The sequence below is a fragment of the Anser anser genome (assembly GCF_964211835.1).
Source record: "Anser anser genome assembly, chromosome: 23".
Taxonomy (NCBI): Eukaryota; Metazoa; Chordata; class Aves; order Anseriformes; family Anatidae; genus Anser; species Anser anser.
The window spans coordinates 932,946-946,755 of NC_139744.1; the positions used below are offsets into that span (position 1 = coordinate 932,946).

At 67.7% G+C, this 13,810-nt stretch overlaps 1 protein-coding gene across 4 annotated transcripts in view; it reads left to right on the plus strand.

The window, feature by feature from the left end:
* Window positions 1-12,905, plus strand: part of ARHGAP23 (Rho GTPase activating protein 23) — a 36,858-nt gene extending 23,953 nt beyond the window's left edge. For 3 of the 4 annotated variants that reach the window (XM_083809094.1, XM_083809092.1, XM_083809093.1), the window contains exons 5-24: window positions 303-381; window positions 796-850; window positions 2,010-3,441; window positions 3,731-3,886; window positions 4,067-4,178; window positions 4,266-4,323; window positions 4,438-4,575; window positions 4,659-4,958; window positions 6,240-6,301; window positions 6,721-6,848; window positions 7,010-7,128; window positions 7,217-7,372; window positions 7,752-7,830; window positions 8,016-8,089; window positions 8,181-8,270; window positions 8,398-8,523; window positions 8,693-8,734; window positions 8,841-8,934; window positions 10,418-10,449; window positions 10,574-12,905. In XM_083809094.1, the coding sequence (XP_083665220.1) occupies window positions 303-381; window positions 796-850; window positions 2,010-3,441; window positions 3,731-3,886; window positions 4,067-4,178; window positions 4,266-4,323; window positions 4,438-4,575; window positions 4,659-4,958; window positions 6,240-6,301; window positions 6,721-6,848; window positions 7,010-7,128; window positions 7,217-7,372; window positions 7,752-7,830; window positions 8,016-8,089; window positions 8,181-8,270; window positions 8,398-8,523; window positions 8,693-8,734; window positions 8,841-8,934; window positions 10,418-10,449; window positions 10,574-11,623 (4,382 nt within the window). In that variant the 3' untranslated portion in view covers window positions 11,624-12,905. Of the gene's footprint in view, window positions 1-302; window positions 382-795; window positions 851-2,009; window positions 3,442-3,730; window positions 3,887-4,066; window positions 4,179-4,265; window positions 4,324-4,437; window positions 4,576-4,658; window positions 6,302-6,720; window positions 6,849-7,009; window positions 7,129-7,216; window positions 7,373-7,751; window positions 7,831-8,015; window positions 8,090-8,180; window positions 8,271-8,397; window positions 8,524-8,692; window positions 8,735-8,840; window positions 8,935-10,417; window positions 10,450-10,573 lie in introns of those variants that run through there. The other variant, XR_014574857.1, reaches the window with a different exon arrangement.
* Window positions 12,906-13,810: the final 905 nt, after the last annotated feature.

A 13,810-nucleotide genomic window follows, 5' to 3' on the forward strand; every position in this document is an offset into this window, starting at 1 on the left:
GCTCAGAGCTGCTGGTGGGATGGGCACAAAGCTCTGCCTCGTCTGCCAGGGCTTTTGGGGCTCGTTTTGGACCTTTTCTTGCATTCCCTCTTTTCCCCCCTTTCTTGCTACTGCCTGTTGTCATCCCTGGGTGGAGATGCCCTGAGCAGTGCTGGGGTCCCCACGGCTCCCCTTGTCACACGGGACCAGGTTCTGCCCCTGACCAAAGCCCCGGACATGTCCAGTCCCTGCTGTGAGGGGACAGCCAGGCGTCCCCACCTCCCGCACGCTCGGGGTGACAATCTCTTTCCCCCCCTCTGCAGGGGACCGGCTGGTCAAGGTGAACGGGGAGAGCATCATTGGGAAAACCTACTCGCAAGTCATCGCCCTGATCCAGAACAGGTGAGTCCCCTTCGCAGGGGGCTGGCACGGGGCTGGGAGGAGCACGGGGCTGGGCAGAGCCCGAGAGGTGACGTGGAGGGGACACGTCGCAGCAGGCACCGTCCCCGGGTGTCCCTGGGGCTGGCGGAGCCGTGACTCACTCGGTGCAGCGGGGGAACGGGGACCGGCAGCAGCGCGCCGTGACCGGTGCCTCTCCCGTGGGGACGGGGACATTTGTCCCCTCGCGGGACGAGGATGCTGCGGCTGCTCTGCATTGCTGGGACTTGGTGTGAGGTGCTGGCAGGACGAGCCCCATCGGCAAGGCTGGGGCAGGCGAAGGCGCCGCGGGGACCCGGCTGCGCGCACGGTCTCACCCATGGGGGCAGGCGGCCCGCGGCCCTGGCCGTCCTGACCCCTCGCCCCCTCTCTCCTCAGTGACGATGTGCTGGAGCTCTCCATCATGCCCAAGGACGAGGACATCCTCCAGCTGGTGAGTCCCCCCGCTCGGCTGAGCCCTTTGCCCCCGGCTGCCCCCAGCCCGGCTCAGGGTCCCGGTGGCACCGGCGCTGAGTCGGGCGCAGATCCCGGAGCCAGGCGGTGAAATTCCTCCTGCCCCTGCTGTTTGCCGGGCGGGTGCCAGGGACTGGTTTGGTTTCCAGGGCTCAGGTTCCCCGGCGTGGCCTTCCCGGGGTGTGCCGGCATTCCTGCGGTGTGCGGCTGGGGGGCGGCTGTCCTCCCCGCCCCGCGGCAGCCGGCAGAACCCCGAGCAGCCCCGCGGGGAGAGCCAGGAAGGGAGGAAATGTGCAGGCAGGCCGGGAGAGGGGCTGCTCTCCCTGCCTGTGCCCATCCTGGTTTTTTTTGGGGGGGCCAAGTGCCCCCGATCACACTGGTGCCTGGGGGACACTTGGGGACAGGGCCCCTGCGAGGGTCAGCGGATGCAGAAATGGCGGCACTGGGGGGCTCAGGGGCAGAAGGGCTGGGGAATGTGCCCCCTGTTTTTTGGGGGGCATCCTCAGGCGTAGCTGCAGGGCTGGGTGCTCTGGGTTTTAGGGTCTGGCTCATCCTCAGAGCCCCCCAAGCAGCTCCAGCGGCGGTGAGCCGCTGACCCCAGAGGGTGGCTGGAGCCCAGGGGGCTGGGGGAGGTTGGTGGGCGCCTCTCCTGGGGTCTGCTAGCGCCAGGACCTGCCGCTGGTGTCCTCGCCGGTGTCCTTGAGCAGTGGCACGGTCCCCAGAGGGATGGGGGGGGGGTCTTGCAGCCTGGGGGGGCTCTCACATCTGTGCCTTCCCCGGGCCCTGAGGTTTCCCAGGGCGTGGAGTCAGAGGCGCCTGTGAAAAGCGAGAAGGGAAAGCCAGGGCTCGGGGACGGGCCAGCCCGTGCGTCCCGGGGTATTTTGGGAAGCAGGAAGGGGGGGGCGGCCGGGCGCTGCGTGGCGGCGGGGAGAGCGGAAGGGGCTGGCGGCGGCGCTGCTCGGCCCGGGGGGGGGGGGGGGGCCTGTGGGAGAGCAGGACCGGGGGGCTGCAGCCCGCCCTGCCCAGCCTGAGCCGATGGTAACGAGGAGAGAGCGTCCCTGCGGGGTCCTGCCCAGGGGTGGGAGCGGGGTTTGTGGCCGCGGTCCCCCCCCACCCTGACCCCCTCTGTCCTCCCGCAGGCGTACTCGCAGGATGCCTACCTGAAGGGCAACGAGCCGTACTCCGGCGGGGCGCAGAGTATCCCCGAGCCCCCTCCCATCTGCTACCCACGCAAGACGTACCCCTTCCAGGCGCGGGGCGCTGAGCCGCCCCTAGGCCAGCCTCCGGACCCCCGCGCCCACCGCCCCGCCGGCCCCTCGTCCCCGCTCAGCACGGCCGCGCTCGCCGGCGCCCGCAGCGAGGCGGGTGGCAGCCCCGCACACCGCCCCGAGGAACCGCAGCCCGGGGGCCCCCCGCAGCGCCCCGCCGTGCCCCACGGGCGCCCCGGCTCCTTCTCCCGAAGCGGCTGCCCCAGCTCCAGCGCATCCTCTCTGCCCGAGCGTTACGGGGTCCCCCCCGCCGCCTCCTCCTGCTACGGGGGCCCCAAGCACCTGGCGGAGCACCGGACTCATTGCGGCTTCAAGGAGGGCGGCGGGGGCCCGCGGGTGCCGGGCCGGCAGGAGTGCCAGCAAGCTCTGTCCCGCTGGTTCTGCAGCCAGGAGCCGCGGCGCAGCACCTCGGAGGAGCGCCGATACGCCATGCCGCCCCGCTACCGCAGCGTGTCCCAGGACCGGCTCGGGGGCTCGGCGGCCCCCCGGGGCTGGCCGCACAGCGCCTCGCACGACACCCTGCTGCAGCCCGCCCGCGAGGGCTGGGCGCACCGAGCCCGCTCCGACCACGGCCTGGGCCGCTGCGGGCGCTCCATGGAGGCGCTGGAGCCCGGCGCCCTGCTCTCCCCTCGCCTCGACCGCTCCGCGTGGCCGCCCGAGCGGCTCTGCCGAGCCACGGCCGCGGGGCCGCCTGGCACGCACGGCTCCTTCACGCCCCCCTCCTCCTCCTCCTCCGCCTCGCGGGAGCCGGCAGCCCCCGTGCAGAAGCACCCGTCGCAGCCCAACCTACAGAGCGTGGACGATTCGGGCTACATCGGCTACCGGAGCTACAGCCCCTCCTTCCAGCGCCGCACCGGGCTGCTGCACGCCCTCTCCTTCCGTGACCCAGCCTTCGGTGGCCTCCCAACCTTCAGCATCACGCAGCGGCCGGCCGCCACGGCAGCCCTGTTCCCGGAGAGGGCAGCCCCCGTTGCCCCCCTGCCTGCTGGCCCCACTCACCCCGGCCCCCCGCTGGCCCCCGAAGCCCCCCAGGAGCAGCGGCTGGAGAGCAGCCGGGTGCCCGAGCAGCACGAGGACCGGAGGGAGGAGGTGGTCCTGCGTCAGAAGCCACCCACGGGCCGCAAGGTGCCACCCCCCCTGCGGCAGATGAACTTTGTGTTCCCCGATGGGGTGAAGGAAACGGACATTTGCGACCCGCCAGCAGCCAGCAGCAGGGGGGAGAGGCCGGCAGCCGAGCGGCCGGGCCGGCGCGTGGCCCCCTTGGCGGCCCCCGAGGACTCTCTGGCATCCATCCCCTTCATCGGTGAGTCCGGCAGCTCGTCTCTGTTGGCCCTGCTCCAGGATGGGCAGTTCAGTGAGTGCCCCACGGCAGGGAGGGCACCGTGGGGGGCCTGGTCCCAACGTGGGGTCCCCAGGGCAGGGTGCGGTGGGGGTCAGGGTTGCGGTGCGAGGGTCTGGGTGCAGCGGGGGCTTCTGGCTTTGCTGGGGGTGCAAACCCGCCACCTGCCATAGGGGCCAGGGGCTCCCAGCGTAGGCTTTCCTGTCCCATCCTGCCCTAAGCCCTCCTGCCACCTCCCACCCCTCTCCCGCAGACGAGCCCACGAGCCCCAGCATCGACCTGAAGGCCAAGCACGTCCCTGCCTCCTCCGTCGTCTCCAGTGCCATGAACTCTGCGCCCGCCGTTGCCACCAGCCCCTCCTCGCCCACCTTCGCCTTTGCCCTGAGCCGGCACTACTCGCAGGACTGCAGTAAGTGGGGACGGGACGGGGACAACCCCCGGACCTGGAGCTGGGCTGGCAGGGGCAGATGGGCTCACTGGGGCCGGGGGCTGCAGCTCTGCCCCCTTCACCCCCTCGGGACACCTTCGGCACCTGCCCGAGCCCTGCAAAGCCCCGTGACCGTGTGCTTTGTCCTCCTCCCCCTCGCAGGCAGCATCAAGGCCGGCCGCCGCTCTTCCTACCTCCTGGCCATCACCACCGAGCGCTCCAAGTCATGCGACGATGGTCTGAACACATTTCGGGACGAGGGGAAGATCCTCAGGTAGGGCTGGCTCCTGTCGCCCGGCCGCCACGCGGGCGCCGTCCCTTCCCCGACGTGACCCCGCTCACGGGGCTGCTCTCTCCGCAGGAGGATGCCCAGCCGGGTCCCCAGCCTCCGCATGCTGAGGAGCTTCTTCACCGACGGGGTGAGTGCAGGCGGCCGGGGCTGGCGGTGCCGGTGGCACGGAGCCGGGGGGTGGCAGGGCCAGGCACAGCCGATGCCAGCACCCATGACCCCGCGCTCCGTCTCGCCCCTGCAGTCTCTGGACAGCCTCGGTACGTCCGAAGACACCCGCTCCAAAAGGCACTCCACCTCTGACCTCTCGGACGTCACGTTCAGCGACGTGAGGAAGGAGGGCTGGCTCCACTACAAGCAGATCCTCACCAAAAAGGGGAAGGTACGCGGGGACCCCCGGCCCGGCCAGCGGCACGGGGCCCGCGGGCAGCTCTGACGGCCGGGCCCGGCTCCTTCTCCCCGCAGAAAGTCGGTGGAGGCATCCGGCAGTGGAAGCGCGTCTTCGCCGTGCTGCGCACCCACTCGCTGTACCTGTGCAAGGACAGGCGGGAGGCAGTGACCTGCGGCCCGGCCCCAGGTGAGGAGGAGCAGCCGATCAGCATCCGAGCGTGCCTGGTGGACATTTCCTACAGCGAGACCAAGAGGAAGCACGTCTTCCGGCTGACGACCGCTGACTTCTGTGAATATCTCTTTCAGGCAGAGGATCGGGAAGACATGCTGGCCTGGATCAAAGTCATCAGGGAGAACAGCAAGGCCGAGGGCGAGGTGAGAGCCACATGGGGCTCCCGGCTGCCTCTGGCTCTCCCGGCACTAACCGCCTCGGCTCTCTCCGGCTCTTTGCCTTGTGCTGCTTCCCCAGGCCACGGCCAGCCCGTGCTCGGCCGGGCAGCGTGGGGCTCGCCTGTCCTGCGCGCCGCGCCGTGCTCCCAGGGGTGCACGGGGGCTGCCGGGCACCGCGGCATCCAAGAAGAGCGCGGCTCCGTCGGCTTGGCCAGGCAGGGTGCGCCGAGGTGCTCGGCACAGGCGGCGCAGCTCTCGGAGCATCGCGGCGGCTCGGCCAGGCAGGGGCTGTGCCAGAGCTGCTGGTTGCGCTTGGTAGTGCAGCAGCAGAGGAGCGCGCGTGGCTTGGCTGGAGCCCCGTCCGTGGTGCATCAGCACCCTGGGGCGCGTTGGTGTCGCTGTGGCTGCGGGTGAGACCTGCAGGGAGCTCCCTGCCTGTGCCGGACACGGTCCCCGTGGTGCTGCCTGTCCTCAGGGCTGGCGCAGGGTCCGGGCTGAGCCCTTGCTGCGGTCTGTGCAGTGGTTGCTCGGGTCTGAGAAGGGAGAGCTGCTCCCGGGGCCGCGGGCTCCACCGGAGGGGCTGCGCAGGGCTGGATGTGCCGGGCTGGGCTGGTGTGCACCATCTCCCTGTGGTGCCGCGATGGCCTCGGTTGGTCTCAGCGTTGATGCCGGGATTGTGGCACGGCTCCGGCCCTGGGGGGTGCGTTGAGCTCGGAGCGGTTTCTGGTTCGCTGCGGCACAGCCCCGTTCGGGGGGCGCAGGGCTGGCAGCGCCGGCGCAGGGAAGGTGCTGCCGGGTTGGAGTACTTGGAGTTGTCTGGCTGCCCGCTGGGGCCAGGACCCTGCAGGGAACACCCTGCAGGGAAGGGTGCATGGCTTTGGGCACCGTGGGGTGCAGTTCGTGTGTCTGGTTCAGGCAGGTGGCGGTGTACGTGCTGCAGAGGGCTGGACTTGAGCCTCTGGGGCTGGCTTGGAGTCCCTGTGCTGCTCGCGTACGGTGTGCCATGGCGAGGAGCGCCGGAGGCCTCTGCGGGGCAGCGAGTGCTGCCGGGCACCAGTTGTTGTGGGGCACCAGGGCTCGGGTCCTGCCCTCACCCCGGCTTATGGCTGGCAGGCGCTGGAGGTGCCTCTCGGCGAGGAGCGCTGGAGGCAGGCGCGGGCTGCGCCTTGGCCCCGTGTGGCATCTGGGAGAGCGTGGACTTACCCAGGGCCTCTGGAGAACGCGCTGCTCAAGCTCCCCCTTCCCCTCTTGTCTCTGCCTCCCCAGGACCCCGGTTTTGCCAGCCAAGCGCTTATCAACAAGAAGCTAAACGACTACCGGAAAGTGAGGTATGGACCCCGGGGCTGCGGGGCGCGAGCGGGGCACCCTGCCCACCCCTGGACGCCCCAGGGAGCAGTGGGCACTGAGCAAAACCAGTGCCACCCGCAGTGGGGCAGCACCCCCACGTCCCAGCTGCGCCAGGCTTTGCTTGGGGTTCAAGAAGGGCCTGATTCGGGCAAGCTCCGAGCAAGGGGTTAAAAGGGCTCGGAGCTCCCACGGCACTGGCTCAGCCCTGTGATCCCCCAGAATGGGGTGCTGCCCTGTGGGGTCAGTGCCAAAGGGCAGGAAGGGCCCCGTGAGCACCCATGGGGCCGGGGCAGGACCCTGGGCAGGCTGGCAGATACCGGGCCTTGCGGGGGGGTTTGGTGGGGGCCCATCCACGGTGCTCGGTCCCGGCTGTGCCTCCCTGACCCTGCTCTCCTCACAGCCCGGCGGGTGCCAAGCCCGACTCCTCGCCCAAGGGCTCCCGTGGGCTGGGGATCAGAGCCGAGTTCCTAAAGCAGACGGGAACCAGCGCACCCCGGTCCCCGAGGCAGGATGCGGCCGTAATGAAAGGTAGGTGCCCCCCTGCGGCACGGGGAGCTCCGGCACAGCAAACCTGCGCGCCTCGCCGGGAGGGGTGCCCGCACGCTCACCCCCGCAGCGCAGCAGGGATGCTCTTGCTGGTCGTCCGTCCTGACTCTTAACAAATAATCCCGTGGTTGTTTTTCGCCCAGATGAGAGCAGCTCCCAGAAAGCCCCTTGGGGCATCAACATCATGAAGAAGAACAAGAAATCTGCCCCCCGCGCCTTTGGCGTGAGGCTGGAGGACTGCCAGCCTGCCCCGGACAACAAGGTAGAGCGCATGGTGGTGCCTCGGCCAGGGGCAGCCCCGGGGACCCCACACAGCCCCGCACCTCCCTCACCGCTCCCTGTCCCCGCAGAATGTGCCCCTGATCGTCGAAGCCTGCTGCAAGGTGGTGGAGGACCGCGGCCTGGAGTACATGGGCATCTACCGCGTGCCCGGGAACAACGCCGTGGTGTCCAGCCTGCAGGAGCAGCTCAACAAGGGAGCCACCGAGATCAACCTGCAGGACGAGGTGAGGCCCCCCCACGGCCCCGTCCCTGTGCCCCCGGGGTGCTCCTGGGGCTGTTCTCCTGGTCCCTGTCCCCGTCGCGTCCCCGTCTCCATGCCGTGACCATCCCCGGGGTGGCAGGGCCGCCTAGTGGATGCTGTCTGCAGCGTGGGCGGCAGCTCGGGGCCACGTTTGTCTCTTTGCATCTCATGGCACAGTGGTGGCACCGGCCTTTCCCTGCTGGGTGCGGGGTGGGGACAACACTCCTGCCGTCCTCATGGCTGTGGTGGCCTTGGCTGGTTTCCCTCTTGGCGTTGGTGGCCCTGGGCTGGGGACTTTATCCTGCTGGTGCCTGGGTTTGCCCTGGTGCCGTCCCGCTGAGCAGCCCCTTCTCTCCCCGCAGCGGTGGCAGGACCTGAACGTCATCAGCAGTCTGTTGAAATCCTTCTTCCGAAAGCTGCCCGAGCCGCTCTTCACTGACGGTGAGTCCCGCACCCCGGCCGTGGCACCTCCCCGCTGCGCCCATCGGCCCCGGTCCCTGTCCCTTCCCTGCCCCTCCATGTCCTGTCCTTCTGGGACACCCCCACCCTCTGATCAGTGCACCCAGGGGTCCCTGGCCCCAAGGGGCGTCCCTGCTTCCCCTGGTCCTGACCCCTGTCCCTTTCAGATAAGTACAATGACTTCATCGAGGCCAACCGGATAGAGGATGCCAGTGAGAGGATGAGGACGTTGCGGAAGCTGGTAGGGAGACGGGGCAGGGCCTTGCTGTCGGCAGCGGGGGGCACCGGCCGCTTGTGGGGCGAGCAGAGGGGTGACCCTGTGCCTCCCACAGATCCGGGACCTGCCAGGTCACTACTACGAGACGCTCAAGTTCCTGGTGGGCCACCTGAAGACCATTGCGGACCACTCGGAGAAGAACAAGGTACTGTTCCCTGCCCGGCCTCAAGCCCCCCAGCTGGGGCTGAGCCGCAGCTCCCGGTGGGGTGGGAAGGGAGATGGCACCCGGGGGGGCGGCCACAGGCAGGCACCAACCCCAGCTCTGGTTGCAGATGGAGCCCCGAAACCTGGCCCTGGTGTTCGGCCCCACGCTGGTGCGGACGTCCGAGGACAACATGACCGACATGGTGACGCACATGCCCGACCGCTACAAAATCGTGGAGACCCTCATCCAGCACGTAGGTGGCGTCGGCACGACCTCATTGTCAGCGGGGCTGGAGGGGGGGCTGCTGATCCCCGCGATTTGGGGCTGGGAGCTGCCTGGGGGGAGGCACGTCAGGGTGGGGGACTGCTGCACCCCGGGGCTGCCTGGCTGGGCCCTAACCCCTCTGCCATCTCCCTCTGCAGTCAGACTGGTTCTTCAGCGACAAGGAGGACAAGGGCGAGAAGGTGAGTCCAGGCCGGGCCCGGAGGCGGGGGCAGAGCGGGGTAGAGCCCTGGCACAGACCCGGTGGCCATCAGCAGCCCCCTGACCGAGCGTCCTGTCCCTTTGCAGACCCCCGTGGACGAGAAGGAGGCGCAGTCTGTGCCCAACATCGAGTACCTGCTGCCCAACATCGGCAGGACCGCGGCGCCCGGCGATGCCTCAGGTGAGGAGCAGTGCCTGGGGCAGGGTCCCCCTGGTCCTGGCACTGGGGCACCCCAGTTGCCTCTGGCCACTCCGTCCCCACGCTCACACCGCCACAGGCAGCTGGCCGGGCTCTCCATGGCTGCAGCTCTGTGCCAGAGCTTGATGTGCCCGTGCCCTCCTTGTTGGGATGCGGGGACACCCATGGGTGCTGGCAGAGCCCCCTCCCTGCCCTCTCCTGTCGCCCCTGCTCCGGTGGCTGCTCATCCCCTGCGACCCGGCCGAGTGGCACCTGGGCCACGACCGCTGCGGGGCCCCTGCCCGTGCCCCCCCTGTTCTGCTCACGCTGCCAGCCCAGAGACCGGGAGACTTTGACGTTCGACTGATTTCTTATGTTCTTTCCTTGAACTTCTCTGTGCTGTCCTCTTCCTCCTCCTCCTCCTCCTCTTCCTCCTCCAGCGGACCTCCTCGAGAGCTAGAGCGGGTACAGTGTTGATCCTGGGTGCATTGCTCACGCACTAATTCCTCCGGGTGACCACGAGAGAGCGGGAGCAGGAGGGGCGGGGGGGGGGGGGGGGGTCTGTCCTGCCCAGCCACTGTCCCCAGGGCTCCCCAGCATCGGGGGGCTCCCGGGCCCCAGTAGAGCCCAAACTCCTTCAACCCTGGTTCTCCCCCCTCTTTGGTGGGTCCCTGTGGTGTCTCTGGGGCTGGTGCTGGCACACCCCGGCAGGGGCCGGTGCCAAGTGCCCCGGGACCCAAATGCCGGGCTCTGGGGTTCCCCATTCCCTGGGGAGGGCTCAGCACCTTTCTGCCTCCCCCTCTCTCGTCGTCAGCAGCTTCTAACCCCATCCTGGGCTGGGGCCTGCAGGGTGGGAGAGGGTGTCTGTTGTGCTGTCCTTGTCCTTCGAGCCAGGCTGCCTGTCACCCCCCACGTCCCCACCTGTCCCCTAACCCACTGGGGGGCGCAGGGCAGCCCCACGGCCTGTCCGAGCCCCCCCCCCTGCTCAGCCCATCACTGCATTTGCCCCGTCGCAGCCCCCAGCGCTGGTATTGAAGCTGCTCCCCATGTCCCATGCTGGTGACGTGGTGGTGGCAGGGCCGTGCCCCAGTCCTGTCTGTGCCCCATGGCCACGGGAGGGTTGGGGTCCTGCGGCCGTGCTCTTGGCAGCGCGAACTGTGTGTGTCTGCCTGTGTGCCCCCCCCTCGCCCCCGCTCCGTACCTCGGAGCTCTGCGGTGACCAGCGCTGCAGCGGGCGAGCGGTGCCGGGGTCCCCATGTAGGACCAGAGCCTGCCCATGCTCCAGCTCCTTCCTGCAGCCTCCCAAACCCGCTCAGCACCAGCACCCCTGCATGGGGCTGGCTGGGCCGATGGCTCCAGTGTGTCCCCGTCCCCAGTCTGGGGGAGCAGAGCAGCGTCCCCGGCTCTGCCCACTGAACCCCCGCCCCAGCATGCGCCCACCCTGCCGGGGCCTCGCTAACCCCCTTCTCTTCTCTCTGCCTTACAGACTCGACCCACAGCGGCTCTGCCAAACTGAAGGTGAGAGGGGTCCCGGGCTGGGGCCAGAGGGAGCGGGGTAATGCCCCCACCACAGCTGGGAACCCCGGCTGCGGGGACGGGGTCCATAGCCTGTCCCTAAGTCGTGGCACCCCTGTCCTTCCAGGGCACGTGGCCGTCGCGCAAGGAGCCGTCGCACCGAGAGCTCCTCGCCATCCCCTTCATCTCAGCCGTCAACCGCAAGAGGAAGAAGCGGCGAGAGGCCGAGGGCTTCAGCAGCAGCACCGATGACGACGTGGAGCACAGGGACACCAAGGGCCAGGAGCAGGAGGATGAGGAGGCCACGGCTGCCACGCCGGGGCCTGGCAAAGCTCCCCACGGCCCTGGCACTGAGCTGGCAGCCCCCAGCCCGGCGGGGCCGGAGCAGGAGAGCGCCTTGGAGCCCGGGGGCAGTGGGGCCGAGCCGGCGCCGGACGCCCGCTCCATCGTGTCGGGCTACTCCACCCTGTCCACCATCGACCGCAGCCTGTGCTCCGAGGTGCAGTCGGTGGCCGAGAGCCGCGGAGAGGAGGCGGACGACGAGCGCAGCGAATTCAGCCACGTGGAGACGGACACGGAGAGCCGGGAGGGTGCTCGGGCCAGGCTGGGGCAGGTGGAGGGGGGCGCAGGGGGCGAGGACAAGGTGCCCCCCGGGCGCCCCTCCTTCAACTCCCACCGCCTCATCCAGTGCGACACGCTGGCCCGCAGGAAGCTGGGGCGGCCCCGGCCGGCCGGTGAGACCCCGGTGCCTGCCGGGGAGGGCCAGGGTGGCTGGGCCCCCCCTGGGCGGCCCTCGCTGCGGGAGCAGCTCCGGCAGCGCCTGCGCGCCTCGGCAGACGACATGGGGGTCCGCCTGCGCCGAGCCCACTCCCCGGAGACGCGCCGCAAGAAGAGCAGCTGGCGCCGGCACACCGTGGTGGTGCCCGGCGGCCTCAAGGACCTCAACTTCAACGAGTGGAAGGAGCCGCGGGGGGGCCTCGACGTCCCCCCAGGGCCCTGCCGTGACAAGGACTCGGGGCTCAGCAGCCTGGAGTCCACCAAAGCCCGGCCCACGGCGCCCAGCCCGGCCCAGCCCGGTGGTGCCACCAAAGCACCCAGCACCAAGAGCCCCCCGGGCAGCCCTGGCCCCCCAGCTCCCGGCCCTGTGCCCCCCCTGCGCTTTCCCCAGTGTCTCTGACCTCCTGGAAGGCCCCCCCGGGGCTGCCGGCTCCCCCCCCCTCCAGCTGGGGGACAGTGTTTAATTTAAGGACTCGCATATGTTCTTGTATTTAATTGTGCTCCTGGCAAACTGCTTTTATTTAACGGCCTCCCTCGCGACGCCTCTCCGTGGCTCCGGTGCAGCGGGTGGGCCAGGAGGGACGAAGCCACCTTGTCACTGGGGCCCTGCAGGGTCCTGCACTGCAGCCTGGCCCCATCCCACGGTGGGGGGGTGCATGAGCCCAGTGTCCCCCCCACCCCATCCCCTGCTCCCCCAGGCTGCGAGGTCCCTGCCCCCCGGCAGTGCCGGCCCTGGGGCTGCCCAGCTGTGGCGGCGCGAAGTGCGGGCGCTTCCCGGGGTGCTGCGGCTGCGGCTGCCCCCGCCGGAGCCCTCCCCTCCTGCCCCCCCCCGACAGCCTCGGGGAGGGGACCCGGGGACTCGGTGCCCTCGCACTGTCCTGTGCCTGGACACGGCGCGTGTGGGGCCGCAGGGTTTGGGTGATGGCGGTCTTGGGGTTCCCATCTGGGTGTGATGGCCCCCGCGGGATGTGGCGGTGACGCGGCCTGGCTGGGGTCTTGCAGGAGCGGTGTTACACGAGGGGCTTGCTCAGAGCAGCACCGTGCCATGGGGACGGGGCACAAGGTGTGTCCCAGCCCCTGTCGGACCCAGCAGCCCCCAAAGCCCTTGCTCACCCTTCTAACCCCCCCCCCCCGCCACCGTCCCCATCTCCCCAGGCTTCCCGTCCCGGCCCGAAGCACTTTAGGAAGGGGGTGATGTGCTGCCACCTCGGGGGGCACGGCTCGGCTGGGGGACGTGGGGACATGGGGAGCACAGACACGCGTGTGCCAGGGCCCGGCAGCTGCCCCTGGGGCTGGGGGGGGGGGCATCAAGTCAAGTCACTGTCACTGTTACACGTCGTTCTCATACGTTATGCAAATATTTGCTGTAAAGTTCCCCCCCCCCTTTTTTTTTTTTTTTGTAAATAGTGTCTCTAAATGTGTAACATATTACAAAGGATTTATAAGGATTTTGTAAGAAGTTTTGCTCAGCTGAAAGGCCAGCCCCGACCACACAAAGCGCTGGACCACTGTTGACTTTTTAAACCCTTCTGCATGTGTACCCCTGGCGTGTTGTACGAGTCGGTATATGCGAAACTGCAAAAAACCAACCAGCCCCAACAAAAAAAACCACCCTGCTTTGGAAACTGTCCTCCTACGAGTCCCGGTCTATATAGTGGAAATAAACTGGTTATTCGAGGAGAGTTTCCTGCTGTTATTGCTGCGCCTTCCAGCTCGTGGACCCCGTTTCCTCCATGCTGCAGCCCCCAGGCACTGGTCCTGATCCTGGGGAGGGCTCAGGGCAGGGGGGGGTCCCAACCCTCCCGCCCCAGCACCGGCACTGCAGCACGGACACAAGAGACCAGGCCTGCGGGGAAAAAGTGCCATAGAGAAAAGAAAGTATTTTATTAAAGCCAGACACTCTGATAGAAAAGAAAAGTAGTAAAGGGAAAAGAAAAATAAAAAGCAACCCTTTGTCATCGGAGTTTGCAAGTTACAATGGTCACGTTTCGCACAGAACTACCCATGGCATCCATACAGAGATACAGAGACTACGCTACAGCCGGCCCGGCCGCGGCGAGGCCAGCCCGCGCCCTGCCCGGCCCCGCCGCCGCCCCGGCGAGTCCTTGGTTTTGTTTTTGTTTTCTTAAATTTTAAAACAGTTCACAAGAAAATTCATGCTAAGAGACACACGACATTGTAGAAACCCCAAAACAGCCTCTAAAGAGTATTAGGAATCTTTTTTTTTTTTTTTTTTTTTGTCCTTTTAAAAGTTGTAACCTTTTCTTAAACAACATTCAGACGAGTAAAGCGGGGTGCGCATGCAGCGGGCGCCTCCAGACACATGCACGATGCAGGCAGCGCTTGTTTTTTTTTGTCTTTTTTTTTTTTCCTTTTTTTTTTTGGTCATTTTTGCAACTTTTTTTTTTTTTTGTCTCTTTTCAGTTTAAATCAGAATCAAGCAGATTTTTTTTTTTTTTTGTTCTCTTGCTTCAGCAAAAGCACCAGGCTCGGTGCTCACACACAGTTTGCATGATGCCATGAAATGACGGACGCACACGCACGCACACACGCAGAGACACGCTCACATAGAAAACCAGCCTGGTGG